General features: G+C 32.0%; 1 protein-coding gene across 13 annotated transcripts in view; it reads left to right on the forward strand.

Annotated features, from left to right (window-relative positions):
- Positions 1-25795, forward strand: part of MAGI2 (membrane associated guanylate kinase, WW and PDZ domain containing 2) — a 1604868-nt gene that overhangs the window by 1032419 nt on the left and 546654 nt on the right. For all 13 annotated transcript variants that reach the window (XM_031940846.1, XM_031940849.1, XM_031940848.1 and 10 more), the window contains one exon: positions 13665-13875. In XM_031940846.1, coding sequence (XP_031796706.1) covers positions 13665-13875 — 211 coding nt within the window. The remainder of the gene's footprint in view (positions 1-13664; positions 13876-25795) is intronic.

The following is a 25795-nucleotide window of genomic DNA, read 5'->3' on the forward strand; positions in this document are numbered from 1 at the left end:
CTACATAAAATTAAGATACATTGGGAATATATGGAATTAGAAAATGGAGCATCATATATGAAGAATAAGGTGGGAAAGGGTTAGTATGAATGGATCATGAATTATGGAGTGGTGGGTAAAGTATAAGGAAATTAGAAAGACAAGTAAAGGCCAGATTGTGGAGAGTTTTATGGCAAACAGGATTGTACATTTGATCTTGAAGATAATAGGGAACCATAAAAGTTCATTAAGAAATAAGGCCACATGGTCAAACCTAAGCAATTGAGTATAGGCTGGATTGGAGTGGGCATAGCCTTGAGGGAGGGAGACTAACCAAAAAACTATCAACTAGTTTTGAAGTGATGAGGATTTATACTAGGATGGTGACTGAGAGCTGAATGACAGAAAAGGCACTATTCATAGGAAATGTTGAGTATGTAGAAACACCAAGATTTTACCACAAAATGAGTACATGAGTTGAATCCAAGTGAGGAATTGAGGGTAATATCAAGGTTGTCAGACCCAGTAGCAGTTTTAAATAATATGAGAGTTGGGGAAAGGTCAAGTTTATGGCAGAACTGAAGCTAGTAACTTCCTTTTTTGGGATCTATTAAGTTGGAGGTAAGTATTAGATACCAGTTTCAAGTTGTTCAAAAAACAGATGGTTTCTATAAAAATATACCAATATATTTACTTTTGTTACATAAAAATCACATAATTCAAAGTAAACGCATTTAATAAAATAGTTTTTAATTAATAAATTATTTATATTGTATAACAATAAATATAATAACATTATTCCTCTCTCCTTAAACTTCTAATTCAACCATACTCTATTAAAAGAGCATATTTCCATGGAGATCATTTGTAAGTCACATAATTTATATGGAGGGGGGGAGAGACACAGATGGAGGGAGGGAGAGAGGGAAGGAGGGAAGAGAGAGACAAGGTGTAAATTTATTAGACTAGGACAGATATAGAAAGGCAGACACAGGAGAAGCACGAAATTCCCAGGAATTTCTTGTGCAAGACAACTCACTTGGTTGTTTATGCCTATTCTCAAACTCTTCTCTTATGACATCAAACTACTGTTCCTTTGGCTTATTCCATCCCAAGGATCAAGCAAGCAAGGAACAAGCTTTTATTAAACACCTAGTACATATTGTGTTGATTCCAAGGACATACAGATAGAAGAGAAAGAATTGATGTTCTCTAAAAGCTTACATTTTTTGAAGGAAACAATACACATTTAAGTAAATACAAAATATATGCTTGGTAAATATGATTTCATCCATGTAGAAAGGTACTAATAGCTGAAAAGGGGTCAAGGAAAATGTTATATTTCCTTTGTGATAGCTAAATAAATCACTTATTGCCAATTGTTGAATTATCTACAATTATGTCATTGTTTTTTAATATCAGAACTAAAGTACAAACGTGTGAAAACCAAGTTAGCACCCTGGATACTTTAGAATCAGCCAGAGTCAGGATAAGCAAAAATCCTTGGTCTTTAGGGTAGAAGTGAAGGGAATGGACACAGGATCTCTATGATTCCTTTTCCACCTCTACTGCCAAAGTGCCTCTGGCTTGTCTTACTCCACCCCCTAATCCTTTCTACAATTCTCTGTATACACCAAAAGATTGAACCAGCACAGAAGTGGAAATATATGCTAATAGATTATTGTCCAATCGGTAGTTAGCCTTAATTGCTTGGTTGTCCAACCTCAGTTCATCAACTCAGAGTTTCAGCCCTTTACACAAAGGGATCAGTTTGAGTCAGATCCAGTTAAAAACATAGGCAATGGCTTTGAGATGTGTACTGTTTTACACTTATTTGATACATATTTTGTGCTTCTCTATTTGGATACATGTTATCTTTAATCTCCATTCCCCCCATCCCCCCCCCAATGCAAACTTCTTGAGATCAGAAATCATTTTATTTATAACTTTGAATCCGCAGTGTTCAACATGTAGTAGGGACTTGACAAATGTTCATCAAATTGAATTAATTTCTTTATTAACATTACTTTCCCTCATAAACTCTAAATTTCAGCCAAAGAAATTTCTTTAATGTTTCTTGAACTTCAAATTCCATCCCCCTCTTTATCCTAATCTCACCATACTGTGACACACATAATCTACTTTGCTTGGAATGCACTATATTGCTCTTTTCTCTCTTAGAATCTAGGCTTCAAGTCTCATCTCACTATCATTTCCTGTTATGAGCCAGAACTTGAAACAAGGTGTTGACTCGCTGGAATTGATGGAAACAATGCTGTGTGCTTGGGTTTGCACGTTTGAGAGTTCACACATTAGCTCACACACATTAGTTCACAAGTTTGGGAGATTCACAAGTCAGAATTCAGTATGAGATTCATAAGAATGAGATTCACACCTCCCATAATCCCACTCTCAGAGGGGGAGTCAACCTTTGAGTTTAAAACCTCTAAAAGAGCGTAAAAAGGAGCTGAGTCAGTGAAGTCAGTCAGTTCGGAAGATTGCCAGGAGTCAGAGTTGAGCTAGAGGCAGAAGGTGGCAGAACAAAAGACTAGCAACAAGAGCTCTCAGAACCAAAGAAAGCTGACTGGGCTATTTTGGAAGAGACAATAAAAGATTGGATTTTAACTCCTGGATGTATTTGAGGTGATTATTACTTTGAACCGAAACTAAGGCTGCCTTCAGAAAACTTCCCCAAGAAACCTGCTCCCGGAGAACCATCATATATTTTAGAAAAAGAAGAGAATACCATAATTTCCTTTGGGAAGATTTCTTCACTTCTCTAGGTGCTGCTAAAAAGAATATATAGAAGGAGAAAGAATTATTTACTTTTCTGTCTGCATGTTGGTTTTGCCAGTAGAATATAAACTCCTTGAGGAAAGAATTGGTTTTTGTCTTCTGTTCTTAACATTTAACATCAGGCTTTGCATATAGAAGGTGATTACTAAATACTTATTAAATTAAGCTGAATCCTATTCTTTGATTTTTCTAAAATATAAAAATAAGGATAATTTTCCCCGATTCAATGAATAAACAAAAAGAAAATTCTCTCTTCTGATATTATATTAATAGTCTAGACCAAAGATTTTAGCACGTGATTATATATTTGTGGGGGATACACACACACACACATACACACACACACACACTATATATATATATATATATATATACATACACACACATATCTACAAATATATATGTATATATGACATATATACACACACACATGTGCACTTCTTACATGAAACCTTCATTTATCTCTCTTACTTTGTACCTTTTATCACTTTTTCTTCAACTAGATCTATATTACACACACACACACACACACACACACACACACATACACACACATACATACATAAACCATATAATTGAACAGCTGGGATCTAATTCTTTCATGTTTGTAAATCTTATACTCCCCTACAAAATTTTAACTTCATCAGAATTGTTACCAGACTTGTATCCTTTAAAGTATATAGTATTCAACATATAGAAGGCACTAAGTAAAACTTACTGATTAAATAATGATCAGATTTATTATAGATGACTTAATAATATAGAATGTCCTGTAGAAAATATATGTGAAGTTAACACTTGCCAAATACCTATTTCTTTGGGGGAAATATGGGAGTAGAATAATAAGCAGAATTGGAAGGAGAAAATAAATTTTATTTTTTAGAAAACTTTAGTCTTTTGCTTCATTTTTTCCTTGTAATATACCTAGTCATTCTTAACTGGCCTCTGGTACAGCCCAAGGTGAATTTTTATGATTTCATAACTCTGAATCAATTAAATCCACCTTGCTCCATTCACCTTAGTTCAACTTTGGTGTTCTTCTGCATGGTTGGCCTTACTCATTCCAAATACTTATCAGAAAAAAAGATATATCTTATAATAAACACTTGTCAATATTACAATATTATTATTTTAAAATTGCTTTTTACACTTGACTAGAAGTTTTGGAAAATATATGATCTCAAAATTGAAAGGACCATTTTCTATTGCTACTTTAGGGTTAAAAATAGCTCTATATAGTTGTGAAATAAAGAATACTGAGGATGTTTCCCAAGTTGGCTTAAATTAGATAAATTTCACAGGATTATAGATTTAACCTTTCTTTCTCCCTTCCTTTCTTCCCTTCTTCCTTCCTTCCTTCCTTTCTTCTTTTCTTCCTTCCTTCCTTCTTACCTTTCTTTCTTTCCTTCATTTCTTTGTTTCTCTCATTTCCTTTCTTTCTTCCTCTCTTTTTTAACTTGGCTCTGACCTATTTTTGTTTGAGCTAGAAGGAAAGGCATGGTAGTGGGATGTTGGATTCAACCAATAAGGTAATTTTTGTAATTTTTTCTATAATTCCAAATTGCTGAAGAAAATGGTTAGACCTATTCACAGCTGCACCAACAGCAAAGTGATGATTATTTCTTTTCTTGTTTATCCCCTACATAAAGGTAATAGATTTTGTTGATTGCATTGCTACGGTGTCCTTTGCATGTCTATTTTTCTCCATCCACATAGATATTATCTCAATTCTAATACTGCATCAGTTTACCTGATTTTCCACAGGCTCAAAAATATTGTTTATTCCCATCTTTTCTTATGCAATTATTTGCTGTGGATGTAATAGAATTCTAGATCTGCTTTTTTCTGTTATAATTTGTTGGATTTTTACTTTTAAATATTATCTGAATAACCTAGTAAATAATCTGACAAAATGTAAGCTCATTGAGGACAGAGCCTGTTTCATTTCCAACGTTTCTTTACTACTGCCTATGTTGTTAGCTAGGTCTGACTCAGACAAATCCCTTTGTGGTTTAATTCTGGTATTAAAAACCAAATGACATAATCATAGGTCATTCAACAGTTAACAAAAAGTAATTTGCTTAGCTATCACAAAGGAAAGATTTTCAGCAAGAATGTACTATGAAGAAAACACAAATTGATTGAGCTAATTTCACCTTCTCTGCCTCTGAGTTAGCCATGATTTTTTCAGCTGTTGTTGGGAAAGGGCCTAGACCTCCCTGTTCCTATTTGTATTAAAGCAAACAGAAAGTAAGGTCAGTGACCCACATCTTTAGTCCTTTTACCCAATTAAGTCTTGCGAATGTTTCAATGAATTTTTAAAAATCAAACTAGTCCAGTGCACATGGTAAAAGACTGGTAAATATTCTTCCTGCTACAACCTAACATGGTTCCTGGCACATGGTAAATATATAATTTAACATATAATTTAATGAATGATTATTGATTAACAAAACAGGTCTGATTAAAATAAAGCATTGGTGATATCACATTTTGATTAAAATGAACTCTGCATTGTATTATGGAAACAGAAATAGGAAATACTAGCATCATGGATCACATATTAGTTCAACTAATACATCATCTTGACCATATTCTTTTATATAATCACTTCGATTCATAAAACATGTATTAAGAATTTAATATATTATATGCTTTGCTATGTGCCATAAATAACAAAAAAAAAAATACATCTTACCCTTAAAGGGCTTGCAAGTATAATGAGAACAAGTATAAACACAAATAACTATAATGCAAGTTAGAATATGATAAGAGTATAGAAATAAGATTAAATAGAATGGCATGTGAGATGTGAAAAGGATAGGATCACTTCTAAATGGGAAAATCCAATTCAATAAACACTCATGAAATACTTATTACATGTAACCATCTGTGGTAGATACTGGAAACATAAAAGCCAAAATGAAACAATCCTTGCCCTCAAAGAGTTTACATTTGACTATGACCTATAACGTATATCTAAGACAATAAAATCAGGAACAGAGCCTAGACAGTTGAGTGAAGCCAGAAAGTTGCTTAAGCACTCTCAGTTTTCCTCAGAACTAAGCCTTTGAACAGATTGTGGAACAATAGAGTCTATGTGGAATGAAACAATTTTTCTAGCATAACATAATTTGGAAGGATTTCAGAAAAAGTCAGTCTCACTGGAGTAAAAGGGATTCACAGGCAAACTGAGATGGTGTCCTAGCAAGCCAGCTTAGGAGAGTCTTAATCACAGAGCAGATCACAACTGATACCTTTCCATCTTAATTCAACATAACAGTAGCATCACAAACCAGTGGAGCAGCCCCAAGTTGCAGTGTAGGAGGTAAATTGTCAGCCCAGGAAATTAAGATACAACAGGCTAGACTAGGTCAAAGTAACCTCAGCTCTATAAGCAAGTCACCAGACACAAGGAGTACCTGTGCTCAAAGCTGCACAAGAGTTTTGGGACAGTACCCCAGTGCCCCAGGAACATACCTCAGCTTAAAAGTCATGAAATGGGGGTAGGGGAAGGATAGGGAAAAAATGAACAAAAAATAAAAAAGAATCTTGACCGTAGAAAACTAAGATGTTGACAAGGAAAACCAAAACACCAACTCAGAAAAGAACAAAGTGCCTACATGTGAATTCCTCATAAGAGGATATGAACTGGTCTCAAACCCAACAGGCCTTCTTGGAAAAGTTCATAAAGGATTTTAAACGTTAAATAAGAGAGGTAGAAAAAAATGGGAGAAGAAATAAAAGTATGAAAGAGACAGTCAACATCTTAGGAAGAGAAGGACAGAAAAAAAATTGACTGAAGAGATCCTTAAAAAATACAATTGGTCAAATGAAAAAAAGCATTGAAAAAGACATTGAAAAAACAATAGCTTTAAAAGTAGAATTAATCAAATGGAAAAGGAGGTACAAAATCTAACTGAAGAAAATCATACATGAAAAACTAGAAGTGAGCAAATGGAAGCTAATGACTCTATAAGACAACAAGAATCAGTCAAACTAAAAAGAATGAAAAGTAGAAGTAAATGTAAAATACCTCTTTGAAAAGACAATAAAGGAAAACCATATACAAAGTGATTTCAAGCACAATATCATATGAACTAAACTTCAAAAGAATAGAATTTCTACAAGCAGAGAAGTACAATGTCCATTCTAGAAACAAAAGACTATGCAAAGGCAAAAAGGTGACTAAGGGAAGGATATGATTAAGGAATGATTAAGTCAACTCAATTTGACCTCCACAAAAAGTGAGTGAAGTTTACTATGTCAAATAAAAATATAGAGACAGACTAGAGCAAAATCATTAAGGACTCTAAATGTCATTTTAAATAAGTTCTAAGAATATTTTTGTTTTGTTTTTTTCAGACCTTTTTCATTAAAAAGATTTGTTTGACAGTTGTAATTTTTTTTTTTTTTTTTGAAAACAGAGAAACTAGGAGCAGGGGAGCCAATAGAATTGTAGTAGTCAAGGGAAGGAGGGAGGACACCTTCAACTAGAAGAGTGGTGATGTGACTAGGAAAGAGGTAGCAGCTATAATAGCAGAAATATAATCAATAGATCTTTATAACTGAATGTAAAATGGATTGATATCAAATATGATCTGAAGTCTTAAACCTAAGTGTGCCATATGGAAGAAGGGAAGTATCATTTGAACTTTAATTAGTATATATTCAGAAGATAGTAAAGTTTTTGAGAGATGATTAGTTTAACTTTCACCTCTGGATTTGCCTAGATTGAGCTGGAAATTTAGGACAGGAGCTTAGAGGAGAGATTAGTGGTCACATAGAGCTGATAATTGAAACCAGGGTAATTGATGAGATCCCTAAAGCAGCCAAGATGGAGACATGAAATTAGGAATCCTTGGAAGAAAAAGTGGATTCGATGAGGTACACAAGAGACAGTGTATTGAGAGATTACCTTAAAGAATAAATTATTAGATTTGTTGTTGTTCTTGATAGAAGAGGCATAGTTAGGAGAGATATTCTTAACCAAAGAAGAAAAGGAGCAAAGACAGAAAATAACATATATAGTTCCGATAACATGAAACTGAAAATTTTCTGCATATACCGATAAAATTAATATGCCTAGAAATAAAAAGGGAAGTAGTTGAATGAGAAAAAAGTCTTTGTATCAAATTTCTCTGATTAGTTTGACATCCAAAATACATAAAATATTAGTAAGTTAAATATATATGTATTATAGATATATATGTATATATAAACAGTATATGATTATATGAGAAATATAATATGTGGTGAAGAATTAACTATACATAATGATGTGTGTCTATATATACACACACATATACACAAAGAATTACACAAAAAATTGTCAATAGTCAATGTTGGAGTGGTTGTGGAAGATGGTCACACTAATATATAGTGGAGCTATGAAATAGTACAATCATTTTGGAAAGCGATTTGGAATTATACAAAAAAATTAATAAATTATTCCTTGAATGAGACTTCATTACTGAGTTTATCCCCCAAGGAAGTTTTCAATAATAATAACAAACACCTACCAAATATTTATATCAGAAATTTCTGTGATAAAAAAGAATTGAACAAAATGCATGTCCATCAAGTAGGGGATAGTTAAACAAATTGTAGTACATGAAAGTAAAAGAAAAGAACTCTTCCACAAGAAATATCAATATTTAATGAATACAGAGAAGCATGAAAAGATCCACATGAAATGATGCAAAATGAAGCAACCAGAGCCAAGAAAACAATCTATGCAATAATTACAACAATGTAAATAGAACAACTGCACACCAAAAATCATAAGTGAATATAACAAAACTGTTAAGATCAAGGATGACTCAAATAGAAATATGAAAAGATACCCTCAATACTATCCTTCACAGAAGTGGGAAATCAGTAAATGTTATACTTTGCACATGTTTTCAGACATTTTCAGTGTATTGATCAATTATGCTGATTGCTTTACTTTTTAAAAAATATTCTTTGGGATGAAATGGCTCTTTGGTAAAGTAAGGAGGCACCCTAGAGATGTCAATAAAAATTATTTTTTAAAACTAACCATTAGAGAAAATAAATGATTGTTTCTGACCCCTGCCAAAAAATAAAAGTACCTTGAGAAGTAAAGATAAATCACAATAGAGATAGTCTACTTCAAGAAACTAAGTTATTAATTAGTTTTATAATTTTCTTAGTTTCAATTTTATTACTCTCCTTTGAATTTCAGAATTTTTAATTTGGTATTTATTCAGGGGGGGTTAATTTTTTTTTCTTTTTCTATAGTTGCACACTCAATTTATTGGTCTCCTCTTTCTCTATTTTATTCATGTAATTATTTAGAAATATAAAATTTCCCCTAAGAACTGCTTTGTTTGCATTCCATAGATTTTAGTATGTTGTCTCATTATTGTCATTTTCTTGGATGAAATTATGTATTATTTCTGTGATTTGTTGTTTGCCCCACTCATTTTTTGAATTAGGTTATGTAATTTCCAATTGCTTTTTATTCTATTTTTCCCTTCCTCTTTATTGCATTTTGGTCTGAAAAGGAAGCTTATTATTTCTGACTTTTTACATTTGATTCTGAAGTTTTTATACCCTGATACCTGGTCAATTTTTGTGTAGCTGCCATGTACTGCTAAAATAAAATGGTATCTGTCGCTTGGATTTTCTCCAGAAGTCTATAATATCTAGGTTTTCTAGGATTCTATTAACCTCCCTAAATTTGTTCTTGTTTATTTTATGGTTAGAATTGTCTGATTCTGAGAAGGGAAGGTTGAGATCCCACACTAATATACTTTTGTTGTCTATTTCTTCCTATAACTGTCTAAAAATCTCTAGAAATGTGGCTTCTCTACTATTTGGTGCATATACATTTAGTATTATTACTACTTCTTTTTTTTACAGTACCTTTTACCAAGATGTACTTTCCTTCCTTATCTCTTTTAATAAGTTCTATTTTTACTTTTGCTGTATCTGATATCATAATTGCTATCCCTGCTTTTTTTTTTTTACTTTAACCAAAGGATAATAAATTTTGTTCTAGCCTTTTATTGTTATGCTTTATGTGTCTCTCTGTGTCAAATGTGTTTCTTGTAAACAACATATAGTAGGATTCAGTTTTTTTAATCCTCTCTGCTATTCACTTCCATTTTGGGGGAGAGTTCATTCCATTCACATTCACAGTTATAATTACCAAGCTCTGTATTTCACACCATCCTGTTTTCTCCCCTGAGAACTTTTGTTGTCTTTCCACCCTGTTCTTAGTAATGTTTTCTTATATTCTACTACCTTATAATCTATCACCTTTTCCCCCTTCTCTTACCTTTTTTCTGCCCTCCCTTCAGTCCTGCCCCTCTCTTTTCTTTCTTTTTTTCTTCTACTTCTTTGTAGAGTTAGTTAGATTAATTTCTATACCCAACTGAATGATTAAATTATTCCTTCTTAAAGCCAAAACTGATGAGATCACGCTTCAGATAATGCTTATCCCCCTGCCTTCTTTCCCTCAATTGTAATAAGTGTTTTGCTCCTCATCATGTGTTCTAATTTGTCCTATTGTACATCCCCTTTCCTCTTTTTTTTCCAGCAGATACCTTTTCCCATCACTTAATATCTTTTTCTTTAATGTCATCACATAGTCCCCTCATAACCACACCCTCAGTCCATGTGATGCCCCTTCTGTCTGCCCCAGTAACAGATACAGTTCTCAAGAGTTACAGATATCATTTTCCCATCTAGGGATATAAATAGTTTAACTTTAAATATATATATATATATATATATATATATATATGTGTGTGTGTGTGTGTGTGTGTGTGTATGTGTGTGTGTGTATTATACCCATTTACTTTTCTATGTTTCTCTTGAGTCCTGTGTTTGTAGATTAAATTTTCTGTTTAGTTCTGATTTTTTTCAACAGAAATGATTGAAAGTCATTGAACTCCATTTCTTCCCCCAAAAGATGATGCTGAATGTTTCTAGGTAATTAAATCTTGGTTGTAACCCCAGAATCTTTGCCTTTCAGAATATGGTATTCCAGGCCCTCTGGTCTTTTATTGTAGAAGCTGCCAGATCCTGGATAATCCTGACTGTTGCTCCTTGATATTTAAATCTTTTTTTGTCTAATAGCTTGCAGCATTTTTGCCTTGGCCTTGTAGTTCTGGAGTTTTACAACACTATTCCTTGGGGTTTTCCTTGTGCGATCTCTTTCCAAATATGATTGATAGATTCTTAATTAGTATATCCCCCTCCATTTCTAGAATATTGGGGTAGTTTTCCTTGATGATCTCTTAAGATGAATCACAATAGAGATAGTCTTATTAAAAAAACAAATTTATCATATTAGATAAGAGAGAATCAAAGGGGAATAACATGTAAATTATTCAAGAAGTCAAGCTTTCTTAGGGCTGAAAAGTATTGGATTTGACAATTGGGAGTTAATTGACAACCTTGGAGAATGTAATTTCTTTAGATAGAGGAGGATAAAGCCTTATTGTAGGAGATTGAAGAATGAGGCAATGTTGAGTTAATATACAGTGAGTATAAATTACCTAGAAATATGGAGGTAAAGAGGATGGTAAACATGATTGAAGGAATATTATTTAATACATATGTACATATATATTGTATGTAGGTATAAAACTATTAAGAATACAATACCTGTTTATGAGTAGAAAATTAACACTAGAAGAGTATTCAGCCTGAGAGAATTAATTTAATATTAAAAATCTTTGTATCAAAACTAAGTAATAAAAAGCACAAAATGATAAAAAAAAATTTGCAACATTTATGTGGTGTTTTAAGATATACAAAATGCTCTGTGAATGTCTCATTTTATTCTTACAACAACCATGGGAGATAACTACTTTTATTACTCAAATTTTACAAATGATAAAACTAAGGCTGGCAGAGATTCAAAGATTTGTCCAGGGTTACACAGCTAATAAGTTCCTGAGTCTGGATTTGATCTCAATTTTTTCTCACTTCAAGGGCAGTTCTTTGTATACAGCACGACCCAGCTGCCTCTTTCATATAGTTAAAAGTCTGTTTAATACTTAAGTATTATAGAACACTAATATCCCATTGTTCTGAAAAAAATAACTCTCCTTTTGTTCTCTCTTCAGAATGTCAAGACACAGTGCTTGTATGTACAGCAGGAGATTATAATTTATTTAAAGAAAGCAAGCATGAATGAATGAATGAGTGAATGAATGAATGAATGAATGAAAAGGTCACCCCTGTGGAGTAGCTATAGAATAAGAAAACATGGTCCAGCCATCAGTAGGTCTCAGATGTGCTAATAAAAATTAATATACTAAATTTTCAAAAGACTGATTTTTTTTCAAGTCCTTATTCTATAAAAAATGGGCCAGCATCCAGACAGTGGATCCCTTTACTTTTCTTCCTTACATTTGGTAAGCTGGAAGGTATATGCACAGCCAACTAGAGGATGTGACCACTTAGCATCATATTTTACTCTTTTCATGTCTTTTTTTCTTTTTTAATGAGGAAAAAAATAGCCTGACAAAGTTAACATATTTTCCTCTGGAAAACTTCTGTCAACATCCTGGATGAGTTTTTGATAGGTGGGGGAAAAAATTGCATGAGCAACTAAAAGAGAATAAATATTTGATGCTATATCTTAATGTAATTTCAATAAATATTGTCTGACTCAAATGCCCAGGTAATATGGAAGACTAAAGAATTTGTTTTTATTGGGGGAGGAGAATAATTTTTACTGTAGCATGAGAGAGTGATCTTTTGCTGTATATTATAAACATACCCTAAAGGATTTGATACCTTGCAGGGAAAGAACATAAAAACCTTAGGGAAGAGCATTTTCTTAGCAAGCCATGTATTTTCCTAAGTCTAATTAGAAATTATTGAAAAATATACTTTAAAAAAGCTTTTGTTCTTACATACTTTGTGTTCTTTTGCATGTCTTTTAGATACTTAGAATACAGTAAACTCATATTAAAATTTTGTCTTTCTTTTTTGGATCTAGTTTTGTGATTCCATTGAGTTAGAGCCCTTTGGATAGAAACTCCTCTATTTGATACTGACAGCTTGCAGTCTGAGAGAGTTGCGTAGTTCAGATAGAGGCTAAATAACTTGGCAAACATCAATTAAATTGTATATTGCAGAGGATACATCTGAACAAGAGATTTTAATGATTCCAAGTTTGTTATCTCTCTACTGTGTCTTGCTGTCTTTCATATATTTCATTAAAAAATTTTTTCTGGTTTTATAACCAGAGGACATGTATTCAAATGTCACGTCTTGACACTTATTAGTTGTGTGACTTACAGAAATTGACTTACCTGATTTCAGTTTTTTCATCTAATAAAATCACTGAGTTAGACTAGTTGACCATTGTGAAACCTTCCAGCTCCACATTAATAAAACTATATTCTCTGAGTGCCACCATCAGGTTGCATGTGTTAATAAGTTACCATTGGATTACCAGACAATTGTAGTTGATTTAGTAATAGGGATGAAATTAGGGAAGGGATAAAAAAACAAGAAGCAAAAAAAGTGAAAAAGGAAAAAGTGGGGGGAAAGAGGAGAGAGGAAAAGAAGAACAAAATGATATTGTAAGTTATCAGTGAAGCCCTGATTTAGAATGACAGAATAGAAAGAAGCAAAAACGTTTATGAATGTGGCACCGATTTTTTTTTATTCTACAGAATCTTTTTTCTTCATTATAAATGGATTAGGGATATTTCTTCTTTTATTTTGTTTTCCTTAAATGTGTAGAGAAGGAAGAGACGACTAAATCAGTGAGTTTAGGCCAAAAGGTGATTTGCTTGTCTCTCCTTAGATTTATTTCCAAAATGTTTCTCAGAATATAAACTACACATACATTTGGGAACAAACTAAACTCTTTTATTAATATTCTTTTCTCCTAGAATCAAGTGAGCATGAAGACAAAAGTACAGGTACCTCAGGTGAGATGCCCTCTCAGCCTTACCCTGCACCAGTGTACAGTCAGCCTGAGGAACCAAAGGAGGATATGGATATAGTGAAGCAGACTAAGCCTGAAGAGAATGATGAATTGGGCCCATTGCCTGATAATTGGGAGATGGCCTACACAGAAAAGGGGGAAGTCTACTTTATTGAGTAAGTCTTTTATATTTGTTTTCAATTTTACCTTCAAAGAAGCATGACAACAGATGATAGTGACCAATTACAGTGTTGTGAAAAGAAAACACTTTAATTCCATTAATTTTATGGGTTTCATGCCTATGGGTTATGTGATAGAACTCTCGTGTGGTAAAGGAGGCTATAAAAGGGTAAAAGAGTAAATGGGGAATATAGATAATTTCATCAAGAATCACTTTACAACTTTTTAAAAAAGGGTAATCAACTATGGAAGCTCATTAAGAGAGATGATAAATACCATAAAAAATGTCTACTACAATAATCCAAAATAATGAAAGGCAAATAACAGTTTTTTTTCCAGATTATTTGAAATCACAATCTTCCTTAGCTACTTCCTAACCATATGATCCTGGATAAGTCATTTAATTTATCTAACCATTAAATTCAATTGTAAAATGAGGATAGTGTTTTCACCACATACTTTAAAAAATGTTGTTAGAAAATCACTTTTTAAATGTAAAGTATTATCAAAATGTGAGTTAATTCCACATGATCAGTTTGTGATGACCCATTTTCCTTAGACATACTGAAAGTATATTTTTTCCTTAGGTTCTTGAAAAATAGGGGGAATAGAATGAAAGTGATTACAAACCTATGCCAGCTCAAAGATAATTTGCTTGTTTGTCACTAGATGTGTCATTTCTAAAATGTTTCTCATCACTTCTCAAATGCATAGACTCAACACCATTTCTTGATGAGAAATGAGATTACCAGAAATAGCTACTGAGTGACTTTGTCTCTAAAATACAGATAATCATTTGTTGGATCTTTTATGTGGATATTCCTTTTGTGTTTACACTGGAGTAGATTTACTCCAGTGTAGTGGGTATAGAGGTAAATTTTCAAATATCAAATTCTGTGATTCTATGATTCTGAAAAGGTCTTATGTTTCAGACAACTGCATACAAAATGATTACCAGCCAAAAGAAAAATAATTTTAGTCCGATGATGAGACACTAAGAAAATATTTTGTTTTTCCTCATGTTCCCGCTTACCCTTTACTTTATTTCTTTCCATTTATTTCATATCAAAATATATAACACTATGCTGATTTATTAAAATAATTAAAAATACTAATCATGTAGCTTGATAAAAAAAAATAAAAACTATACTTTGTCTAGAGACTTGCACTTCACCACATATTGAATAAGTGACATCAGGCAAGCTTCTTAACTAATCAGGACCTCAGCATCTTCATTTGTCAAATGAAGATAATAATATCTGACTACAGATCTATGTAGTCACACATAGAACTATGTGGAAGATTGAATGAGGCCATATCTATAAAATATTTTGATATATGTTATATAGAGATATAGAAATATATAGATATAAAATATTTAGAATTATAAAATAATTCTAAAACAGTATATAAATCTAAGCAATTATTGGAATTTTTTGAACTCGACTGGTGATTTCAGTGTTATAGCAAATGTGAGGAAATTTATTTTAATGCAGATTTGTCACCCATCTTCAATTTGTGGTCTTAGAAAGTTGTTTAGAGCACTGAGAAGTTAAGTGGCACACTCACATTCATACTACTCTGCTTTAGAAACAAGGCTTGAACCCATGTCTTTTATTTTCTAGGATCTCTACCATTGTTCCTAACATTTTCCTAACATTTCTTCAAGGCAATGGTTATCCTATCCATTATCTTCATTTTTTTTGCCTCCAAATGTTTGAATTATTCATGAATTTAAATATCAAATTTTTTTTGCCCTTTTCTCAGAATTTAAAATTCCCAGTCAATATTTTTTTTTACCAAAAATTTTGAGGGAAAAATAGATTCTAATATGTCTTTACCAATAAGTAAAAACATGATATGTGTTAGAATTTAAGGAAAAAATATATAAATATCATATATGAAAACAAAGTATTGAACACAAAACTTAGAAAAGGAAAAAATGTTGAAGCTATAATGTTTTTCACTAACAAAGTGAATAATATGAAAAAGTATGATTCCTCAGAAAAATAAAAATTTCCCAATACGTTTTCATAGAGAGAACTCAGTTTCAATGTTAAAATTGTATAAAATACTTATATTTAATCCTTGAAATTAAATTACCTTGCACATAGTTTGTGTTTGTCAGGTTGCAAGTGAAGATTTTTCCATTTATTTGTTCTTAAAGCTAGATTGCACAGTGGCTAAAGAAATCAGGAAGTTCAAAATTCAACCTGAGACACTTAGGCACTGTGTGACCCAGGGCAAATTATTTATCCTTTGTTTGCTTCAGTTTTCTCATCTGTAAAATTGGGATAATATTATGTACTTCCTCAGGATTGTGGTAAGAATAAAATTAAATAGTATTTGTAATATGATTTGCAAAACTTAAAGAAACATATAAATGTTATTATCATTATTGTTCTTTTCCTCATCATCATGATCATCATCACTGTCATCCCTAGAGCCTGAGTATTATAACACTGGGCCTGTTCCATAGAAAGTGTTTAATAAATGCTTATTGTTTTATTTGACTTTAATAGCAAATTTTAGAGAAACAACATGTTCTTCCATTATGTTCAACTATTATTCACATACATAATGGATAAGTTTACACTTATTAGTTATCTAGAAAAGATAAATTACTGTCTCTTCCTTAAAAAATTTCAGAAGCATGGTCCTTGTAATAAATTCTTAAAAGGCCTGAGAATCTAACTTGGGTCTCGTGGACCAAATGTAGCTCAGCTATTTTATATAATTTGTCAGCACCCTTAAACTAGTAAAACTATAGGACCTAATCACCTGCCAATCTAATATACTGACTACTGCAAGCTATCATTCCTGGATCAATTAGTGATTATAATTGAAGTTGAATATAATTAATTACATGATTAAATTTACATAGCCCACACACATATGCATCTTTGTTCAGGAAACCCATTACTCAATTATTTAATTTGTCCTAATGAATGAACAATAAGCCCTAGATTAGAGCATTGGAGGCTAAATGCAATAGAAGAATTTAGACTTGGGAGTCATCAACCTTCTCATTTGATTAAGTAGGAAACTGAGATCCAGAGAAGTTAAATTTGCCATAAGCAGAAAAGGTAATTGAGGATAGCCTGCTTCTGTTACATTGTACTAAAGTAGTGTAATATCACAGCAAAAATAATTGTATCAAACTTAAAAGCTAGCTCACAAATAAAAAATCTGGCCTTGTTTTTTTTTGTTTGTTTGTTTGTTTTTTGTTTTTTACAATAGATTTTGCTAAAGGCTATCTTTTATTCTAATCCTCATCAAATTCTCTAACAGATTTATTAAAGCCATGAGCCTCACATTTTCTTTTCAGTAACTCAGGACAGCAGGGTATAATGAGAAACAATGGATTTAGATTCAGAAATTCTGGATTCAGATACTGTTTCTGATATTTTCTCATCACCTGCATAGAAACAAGTCACTCCAACTCCCTGGGCCTCCGTTTTCCTCATCTGTTAAATGAGGGAATGGACTTTGGCCTCTGATATGTTTGATACATGATTTTAAGATGTAACCTTTCAGGCAATGACAGGGTGGTTGCTTGAATCACAATAAGTAAACAGTAATGTAAAAATTGGATAGAAAGAAATATTTGATAAGGATCAGCAAGCACGTCACCTTTGAGAAAAATTTCTAGTTTAGTATAAAATAAAAACTTGTTTTTTTTCTTTAAAAAAAAAACTTCTCTGAATTAAGAAGATAATTCTTTAAAGCAACCCTAAAGATCCAAGACACAAGCATTATTGTAAATAGTATGAAGTTAAATTGGGCAGCTGGATGACATATTGAATAGAGTACCAGGTTTAGAGTATAAGCCTGGGTTCAAAACTCTTATTAACTGTGTGATCCTCAGCAAGTCATTTCACTCTGTTTATATCAATTCCTCATGTATACAATGACCTGGAGAAGAAAATGGCCAACAGCTCCAGCATTTTTGCCAAAAAAAATTCACCCCACCACACTCCACCAAATGAGGTTCTGAAGAATAGGACACAACTGATAATGACCAAACAAAACAAGTTACTTGTCCTGAGCCCAGTGATCCTCCATTTACATGAGAACATGCTGGCTGCTAGAGTAAAATATATGTAAAACTATTGGACTAGTCTCTATAGCTTCTGCATTTATATAAACTGACTATGATTTTGGGGAGTTGCTCACAAAGCATCTTTTGGTGACATATTTTGCTAACACCAATACTCTAAATATATTGGTATAACATCAATACCAATACTAACAACTTGAAAACGTTATTTTTCTTTGGGTCTACAAAAATGGAAGTAAAATTTCCATAAAAATATTAACATATCATTGCATATCAGATAGAGAAAAACATTATTTTTTACCTCACAGAAAATGTAAAACAAAATATTCAAGATAGCTCTCTCCTTCCTTTGAATAAGATCATAAGCCAAATAAATCTCACCTTCCCCTAAATAATGTATGTAGGTCTTCAACCTGTAAAAATTTTATGATTACTCTAAAGGTCTGAACCTTAGTTAGAAAAGAATTTACTTTATGGTTGTGAGAAAGGCACTCCTGTTCAAGTGAATCCCATTTTCTTATCACAGGGTAATTTTTAGGCCTCTAAACTTAAAAGAATTATCCTGAGAGAATGAACCCTAGCTATGGGATGTATGCAGAAGGAAAAATAACTTGATTTGTAAGAAAGGCAATGCCCTTCCTTTTAGACTTGCCCTTAGTGAATGATAACAGGGAAGGACCAGGTTCACTTGAGGACACATGAGAATATATTCATTTCTCCCAGGGCTCCACGACTTTGAATATTCTCTTCCTGACTTTACCACCATGCCCCTGTGTCCATCTTGTTATATCCTATATATATACACAGACTTGATTTCCAGCCTCTTAATATGTTTTTGTCTTCCCTCACTAGCTTACAAACTCTTGAAGAGAGTATATTTCTTTTTTACGTATTTGTATCTTTAGCATTTAGCACAGTGCCTAGCACATGACAGGTACTTAACAAATGTTTCTTAATTGAGTGATAGCATTTTCAGTTTCTATCTTCAGATATATTTACTTATGGGTGAACTCTGTAGGTTGTCTATCTAAACTATATACTGGATTCTGAACACATTTTCATAGTTTATTGTTTCTTATATGGACAATTAAGCCAAACACACAAAGATACTATGAATATCACTCGGTATCTCTGCAGGGTTCCAGGACTTGATGTAAACAGCATAGTATTATCCTCAACCAGAAACCCCCATATCTCTTTATTAATTTTTGTGGCACAAAGGTATGCTTGTTTTGTTTCTTGATTTTAATAATCAAAGGGATATAAAACAACATTATTTGTTATTATATCTCTTGAATACCTAATATATGATATGAGATTATTTAATAAAAGTAAAAAGGAAGAATGAGGGATTAAAAGAACAAGAAACGATTTAGAAAAGCTATTGTGTGGTAATTGTTGGAGAATCCTTTAGCTAAAGAAAGCAAGTTAAATGAATGCTAATGAAATTGCTAGCCTGAAGATATTAGTGAACAAAATTAATAATATTCACTCATACTTTGAATCAAAGCAACTTTCTACATCTTCCTCCTTCCCTATCATATCATACTGCCTCACAAATTATTGCCCTTTTTATATGTGATACTTTAAAAAGATTTTATGCATGTTCATATTCTTAAAAAAGAAATGAATGCTATATACTGCACTCAGAATGTTCCAAAACTCTAAAAGCAGTTTAGAGTGTATTCTTTAAGAGCAGAGACTGTACTGTTCGTATTTGTCTTCCTGATTCTCAGCACAGTGGTGAGACATAGTAAATATTTAATAAATGCTTGTTGATTTGTTGATTTAAGATATAGAAGTTTTTATACCTTAAAACTGCATTGACTTTTGAACAACCTGTATCTTAATACAATTATCTTAATGTAATAACATGATTTAAAAAATGGATTGGGGCATTTTTTTTCAGCAAGGTAATCTGTTTTTTTTTTAAATTTTGTTATTCCCATGTATAAAGTATTGCTAAAATTACATTGCACATTTATTTATTATTTAATAAGAATTACAATGATTACTCCCATTTATTTAAACTGGGCCTGGAGTCATAAAGTCTTGAGTTCAAATCTAATCTTGTCAGGGTAAGACACTTAATCTCTATTTGCCTCAGTTTCTTTTTTTAAAAAAATATAGTTTTTTTTTTATTTTTAAAATATATACATGGGTAACTTTCAACATTCTACAAAACCTTGTGTTCAAATTTTCTTCCCTCCCTTACCTCCACTCCTTCCCCCAGTCAGTCAGGAAGTGATCCAATATATGTTAAACATGTGCAATTCCTCTATACATATTTCTACAACTATCATGCTACACAAGAAAAAAATCAGATCAAAAAGAAAAAAAAGAAAAGAAAAGAAAAGAAAATGCAAGCAAACAACCACCAAAAGAATGAAAATACTATATTGTGATCCACACTCAGTTCCTACAGTCCTCTCTCTGGGTATAGATGGCTTTCTTCATCACAAGATCATTGAAACTGGCCTCAATCATCTCATTCTTGGAAAGAGCCGCATCCATCAGAATTGATCATTGTATAATATTGCTATTGCTGTGTATAATGATCTTCTAGTTCTGCTCATTTTACTTAATATAAGTTCATGTAAGTCTTTCCAGGCCTCTCTAAAATCATTTTGCTGGTCATTTATTTGTTATAGAACATTAATATTCCATAATATTTATATAATATAACTTATTCAGCCATTCTCTAACTGATGGGAATCCAGTTTTCAGTTTCTTGCCACTATGAAAAGGGCTGCTACAAACATTTTTGCACATGTGGGTCCCTTTCCCTCCTTTTTTGATCTCTTTAGGATACAAGCCCAGTAGAAACATTGCTGGATCAAAGGGTATGCACATTTTGATAGTCCTTTGGGCATAGTTCCGAATTGCTCTCCAGAATGGTTGAATTAGCTCATAACACCACCAACAATGTCTTCGTGTCCCAGTTTTCCCACATCCCTTCCAACGTTCATCATTATCCTTTCTTGTCATTTTAGCCAATGTGAGAGGTGCATAGTAGTACCTCAGAGTTGTCTTAATTTGCATTTCTCTGATCAATAATAATTTGGAACACCTTTTCATATGACTAGAAATGGTTTCATTTTCTTCATCTGAAAATTGCCTGTTCATATTCTTTGACCATTTATCAATTGGAGAATGGCTTGTATTCTTATAAATTTGAGTCAATTCTCTATATATTTTAGAAATGATTACTTCAGTTTCTTTAACTACAAAATGAAGAAAATAACACCTACTTCACAGGATTATTGTAAGGATCAAATGAGGTAATATACTGTTTGTCATATAGTTGACACTATATAAATGTGTATTCCCCTTCTCCTGTTTTACAGATCAGAAATAAGAGGATTTCCTGAGAATAAGAACAGTTAAATAATTTACTCAAGGTTACATTACTTAATAAAAGTACAAGAAGGTTTTTGAACCCTCCTTCCTGAATATTCTTCTTACAAAACCAAGCTCTCTCCCTTATATAGTCGTTTGTAATACTCAAAATTTTAGAAATGGGCAATTTAAAATAAAACCAGGTTAATTTTCATTCTTAACTCAAGTGAACATATATTTATTACATGCCACATTTAGAATTGTTTCCTGTGATTATGAACACTACAGATTTATTTTATTTACATAGGATGCTTAATGGAGAAATGTCATTACTGAAGGAAATATAAATGACTATGTAAAATTCTTCAAATAATTGAGTTGCTAAATGCACAAATGTATGTGCCCTTCTAAAATAATCACTGAAATTGTAGTCTGTAAAAGTTAGTTTAAAAGCCCTTTCTTTAAAATGAACAAAAAGTTAAAAAAAAAAAAAAAAAAAAAGCTTCCACATTACTTTTGGTATATAGTGCTGGTAAATCAGATAACCAAAATGTCACTGTTTCAAAGTTGGGATTCTTTATACTGAACCTCAAAAGAAAGACACCCTGGGGTTAATTTGGATTGACATGCTCTGAAGATTCTATTAAATTACTTTTGTGTTTAAAAGTGGTTTATTTAGTGACTTGAAAGAGACTGCTATTCCTGCCTTAGTGGAGAACAAAATGACAATAAGAACTTATTTGTTTATCACAGTGTCCCAAACTGGCAGTGAACACCATACAACCTTAAATAATAGATAAAAAGCAAACTTTTGAAGCTAAAAATTAGATTGGGAAAAGAAAAAAAAATGGCTGTATTTTTTAAAAATCTCTGTCAAGGTTGAATTTCCTTTATAACTGTATGTAGGTTACATAATTATAATCTGCATACCTTGTATGACTTTAAAAAGCTTGAAATACTTTATGATAGCTAGATATATGTGTGTGTGTGTTTAGTCTTTGATTTTTATTATTCTTTGGGAAGTCAAGCCCCCCTTCCCCTTTAAGTTGAGATATCCTAATAATGGATTTCTAAAACCTTTTTAAATTGTGTCACTTCTAGCACAGAATTTTTTTTTCCTGCATGCTTATTGGTCTGCCTCACCTTTCCTTCTCTACTTTATTTTCTATAAGAGCATTCACTTTTACTTTCTTCCAAAATATAAATAGGCCATGAAGTGATAAAGTTCAGATGTGGCAGATCTGTGACTATTGTTGTGAAAACAAATTATCATAAAAAATCTAATATATCTATTCCATCTTGGACATGCTAACTTCCTTCTGGGTTTGCTGTAGACACTGATAGATTATCTGACTTAGTTGCGCCTTGTGGCCTATGGTCTGCAGGCTCACTTTTTCCTTAGCTTATTTTCAATGTCTGGCAAACCAATTATTTGAGACCTGGGAAGGGAGTTGAAGGGATCATTTAAGCACACAAAAATATTTTATTTTTCCCAATTATATGTAAAACAATTTTAGCCTTCATCTTTTACAATTTTGAGTCCAATTTTTCTTCTACCCTGGCTCACCTCCCCTTATCATTGAGAAAGCAAGTAAATTGATAAAGATTATACATGTATAATTATGCAATATTAGTCATATTATGGGGAAAATAGACAAAAAAATAAAAATAAAGACATTTAAGAAAAATGGTATGCTTCTTTCTGCATTCAGATTCCAGCAGTTCTTTCTATGGATGTGGAAGGCATTTTTCACCATAGGTACCTCAGAATTGTCTTAGGTCATTGCTTAGATCATTGGTGAGAACAATCAAATCATTTACAATTAATCATTGTACTATATTCTGCTATAGTGTAAAATGTTCTTCTGGTTTTGCTTACTTCATTTTACAGATTTTTCTGTAAACATCCTGGAAATCATTTTTCAAAATACAATAGTATTCTATCACAAAAATATACACAAGGTCATTCTCTAATTTGTGGGCATCACTTCAATTTCTAATTCCTTGCCACCACAAAAAGAGTTTTATAGATATTTTTGTGCATATATCTATTTGCTTTTTGTGTTTTTAAGTTATATAGGTCTATTAATGATGCGGCATTCCTGGATTAAAGGGTTTATACAATTTGATTACACATTGATATGCCTTTGGGCAGAGTCCCAAAGTGTTCTCCAGTGTAATTGGATTAGTTCACAATTTCACCAACCTTGAATTATTGTCCCAATTTTACCACATCTCCTTCAACATTTGTCATTCTTTTTTGTCATATTAGCTATTCTGATAGTGTCTCACACTTTTATTTTAAAGATCAGGAAATAGATATGTGAAAGGACTGACCAAAAGTATCTAAAGAGTTTATAAGTGACAATGCCTGGAATGGAAACAGATGTTCAAACAAGAAAGTTACAGAATAAATTAGACATTATCAATGAAGAGAAGATATTAACATTAATATAGATGGGGAAAGTAGGTGGGACTGTCACTCACATTTGAAGGAAGCTAGGAAAGCCAAGAAGGTGAAGATAAGGATGAGGAGAATTCCAGTCATGAGAAGCAACCAGTAAAAATACCTGGAGTTGAGAGATAAATTTTTTCTTTGAGGAATATCTAGGAGCCTCATATCACTTTTTTGCTTCAATTTTTGTAATTTGTAAAATGAGCTGGAGAAGGAAATGGCAAACCATTCCAGTATCTGTGCCAAGAAAATTCCAGATGGGGTCACAAAGAATCAAACATGATTGCAATGAATGAACAACAACACAAATGGAGAGTAGAAGAAAAAGAAAGACCAAAGAAAGTAATTAAGGTTCAAGAAGACTAGAAAACTAGTAAAGGGTAGGTTATAAATGATCTTAAAGTTAAACAGATGATTTTAATCCTGGAGAGAAAAGTAGGGAGCAACTGGAGTTTTCTGAATGGAAAAATTAAATGATCAAACAAGACTAATGTATATTTTTAAAAACCATTGCATATTATACAAATATCAACTATTAATAGTACTGATGATTCAATCAATAGAAGTAGGCTTGGAAACAGCATTATACAGGGACTAGTGGATTAGCCATGGAGTTAGAAAAGGATATGCTTGAGTTTTGTCTCTCACTCATACAGTTAGTATGCACTGTAGGCAAATTACTTAATTTTCAGTTTAATGAGCAAGACTCTATGACAGGAAATTGCCAAGGAAGGTATACATTTATGGAAGGAGTTTACATACTAGGAGGTCTTTATGTTGATGAATTGTAAAATATACACATATATACATACATACATAATACATACATAAATACACACATATTAATAATGGTAATAGCAAATATAGCTTGAAAGTATTTAGCAAACAAATTGTGTACAAGTTTACAAAAAACGCTTATTATTAGCTATTGATTATTCACATATAAATGATCTCTTTATCTTTAGGTAGCTATATAAATGAGATGAGGAAATGGTATTGTTTGAAAATCATTTCTTCATCTGGTTAAGCATATGTATTCTTGTGTGTATAAAATAATTACCCAAGGGATATAATTCCAGTAGTTTAAAATCTAATCAATATCTACCATTTTATGATTATTAAAATAAAGGAGGAAAACATGTCTGTCTTACTATTGGTCTCTAAGCTCCAAATATAATGTTAAAAGAGATTTCAAAACACATAAAACTTTTGAGAAAATGTATGAATTAATGCTGTAATAAAAGTTCTGAAAAAAACCTGTGTATCCCATGTGCAAATGATAATATTTTATTATAATGCTTTAGAGTCCAATATTATTTCAATCTATTTTTATAAGGTTTTTAACGTGCTATTTACTTAATTTGTCTACAGTGTCAGAGAACTGAGTGTTAAAAACAAATGTTTTCAGGCATTTTTCTTATAACTTTTGAATTATCTATCTTCATAAGTCTAATCTTATTTTCTGAGTGGAACACAAATACAAAAGATCATTTCAGTCTGTCTAGAAATACGCATACACACATACATATCTGTATCTATTCTTACTCCCAGTTTATCTATGTATGTTCTCAAAATAATTTGGTTAAATTGGACCTCATAGCTTTCATTGTGCCTCTGTCTATTTTCCGACTTTCTCTTTGGTTCTGCTTTTCTCAGTTTGTCTCTCTGTCTGTTTTCCTCCTTTCCTTTCTCACCATATATGTATATATGTAAAATATGCATACATGTAAACATATTTCTGCAAATGTATATGCACATATTTATTATGTGTTTTATTAGTAGCTAGCACTGATATTTTACATCTTAGTATATCATAATGAATTTTTGTTAAATTAACTAAGGTATACTCTCATTAACAAAAGTGCAATAGATTAATCAATTACAAGTATTTCTTCAGTAATGAAAACAATGTATTAGTTTGTGTTCATTAAAAGGAATGCAGAAAAGAAAAAAAAAGAGGTTTATGCCTGAAAATCAATCTGATTTTCTTAGTCTTTCTAGCAAACAAAATATTTCACCAATTTTAATAAAGCATCGTTATGGTTTGAAAATGATTTAACAA

The sequence above is a fragment of the Sarcophilus harrisii genome, chromosome 5, assembly GCF_902635505.1.
Source record: "Sarcophilus harrisii chromosome 5, mSarHar1.11, whole genome shotgun sequence".
NCBI classification, from domain to species: Eukaryota; Metazoa; Chordata; class Mammalia; order Dasyuromorphia; family Dasyuridae; genus Sarcophilus; species Sarcophilus harrisii.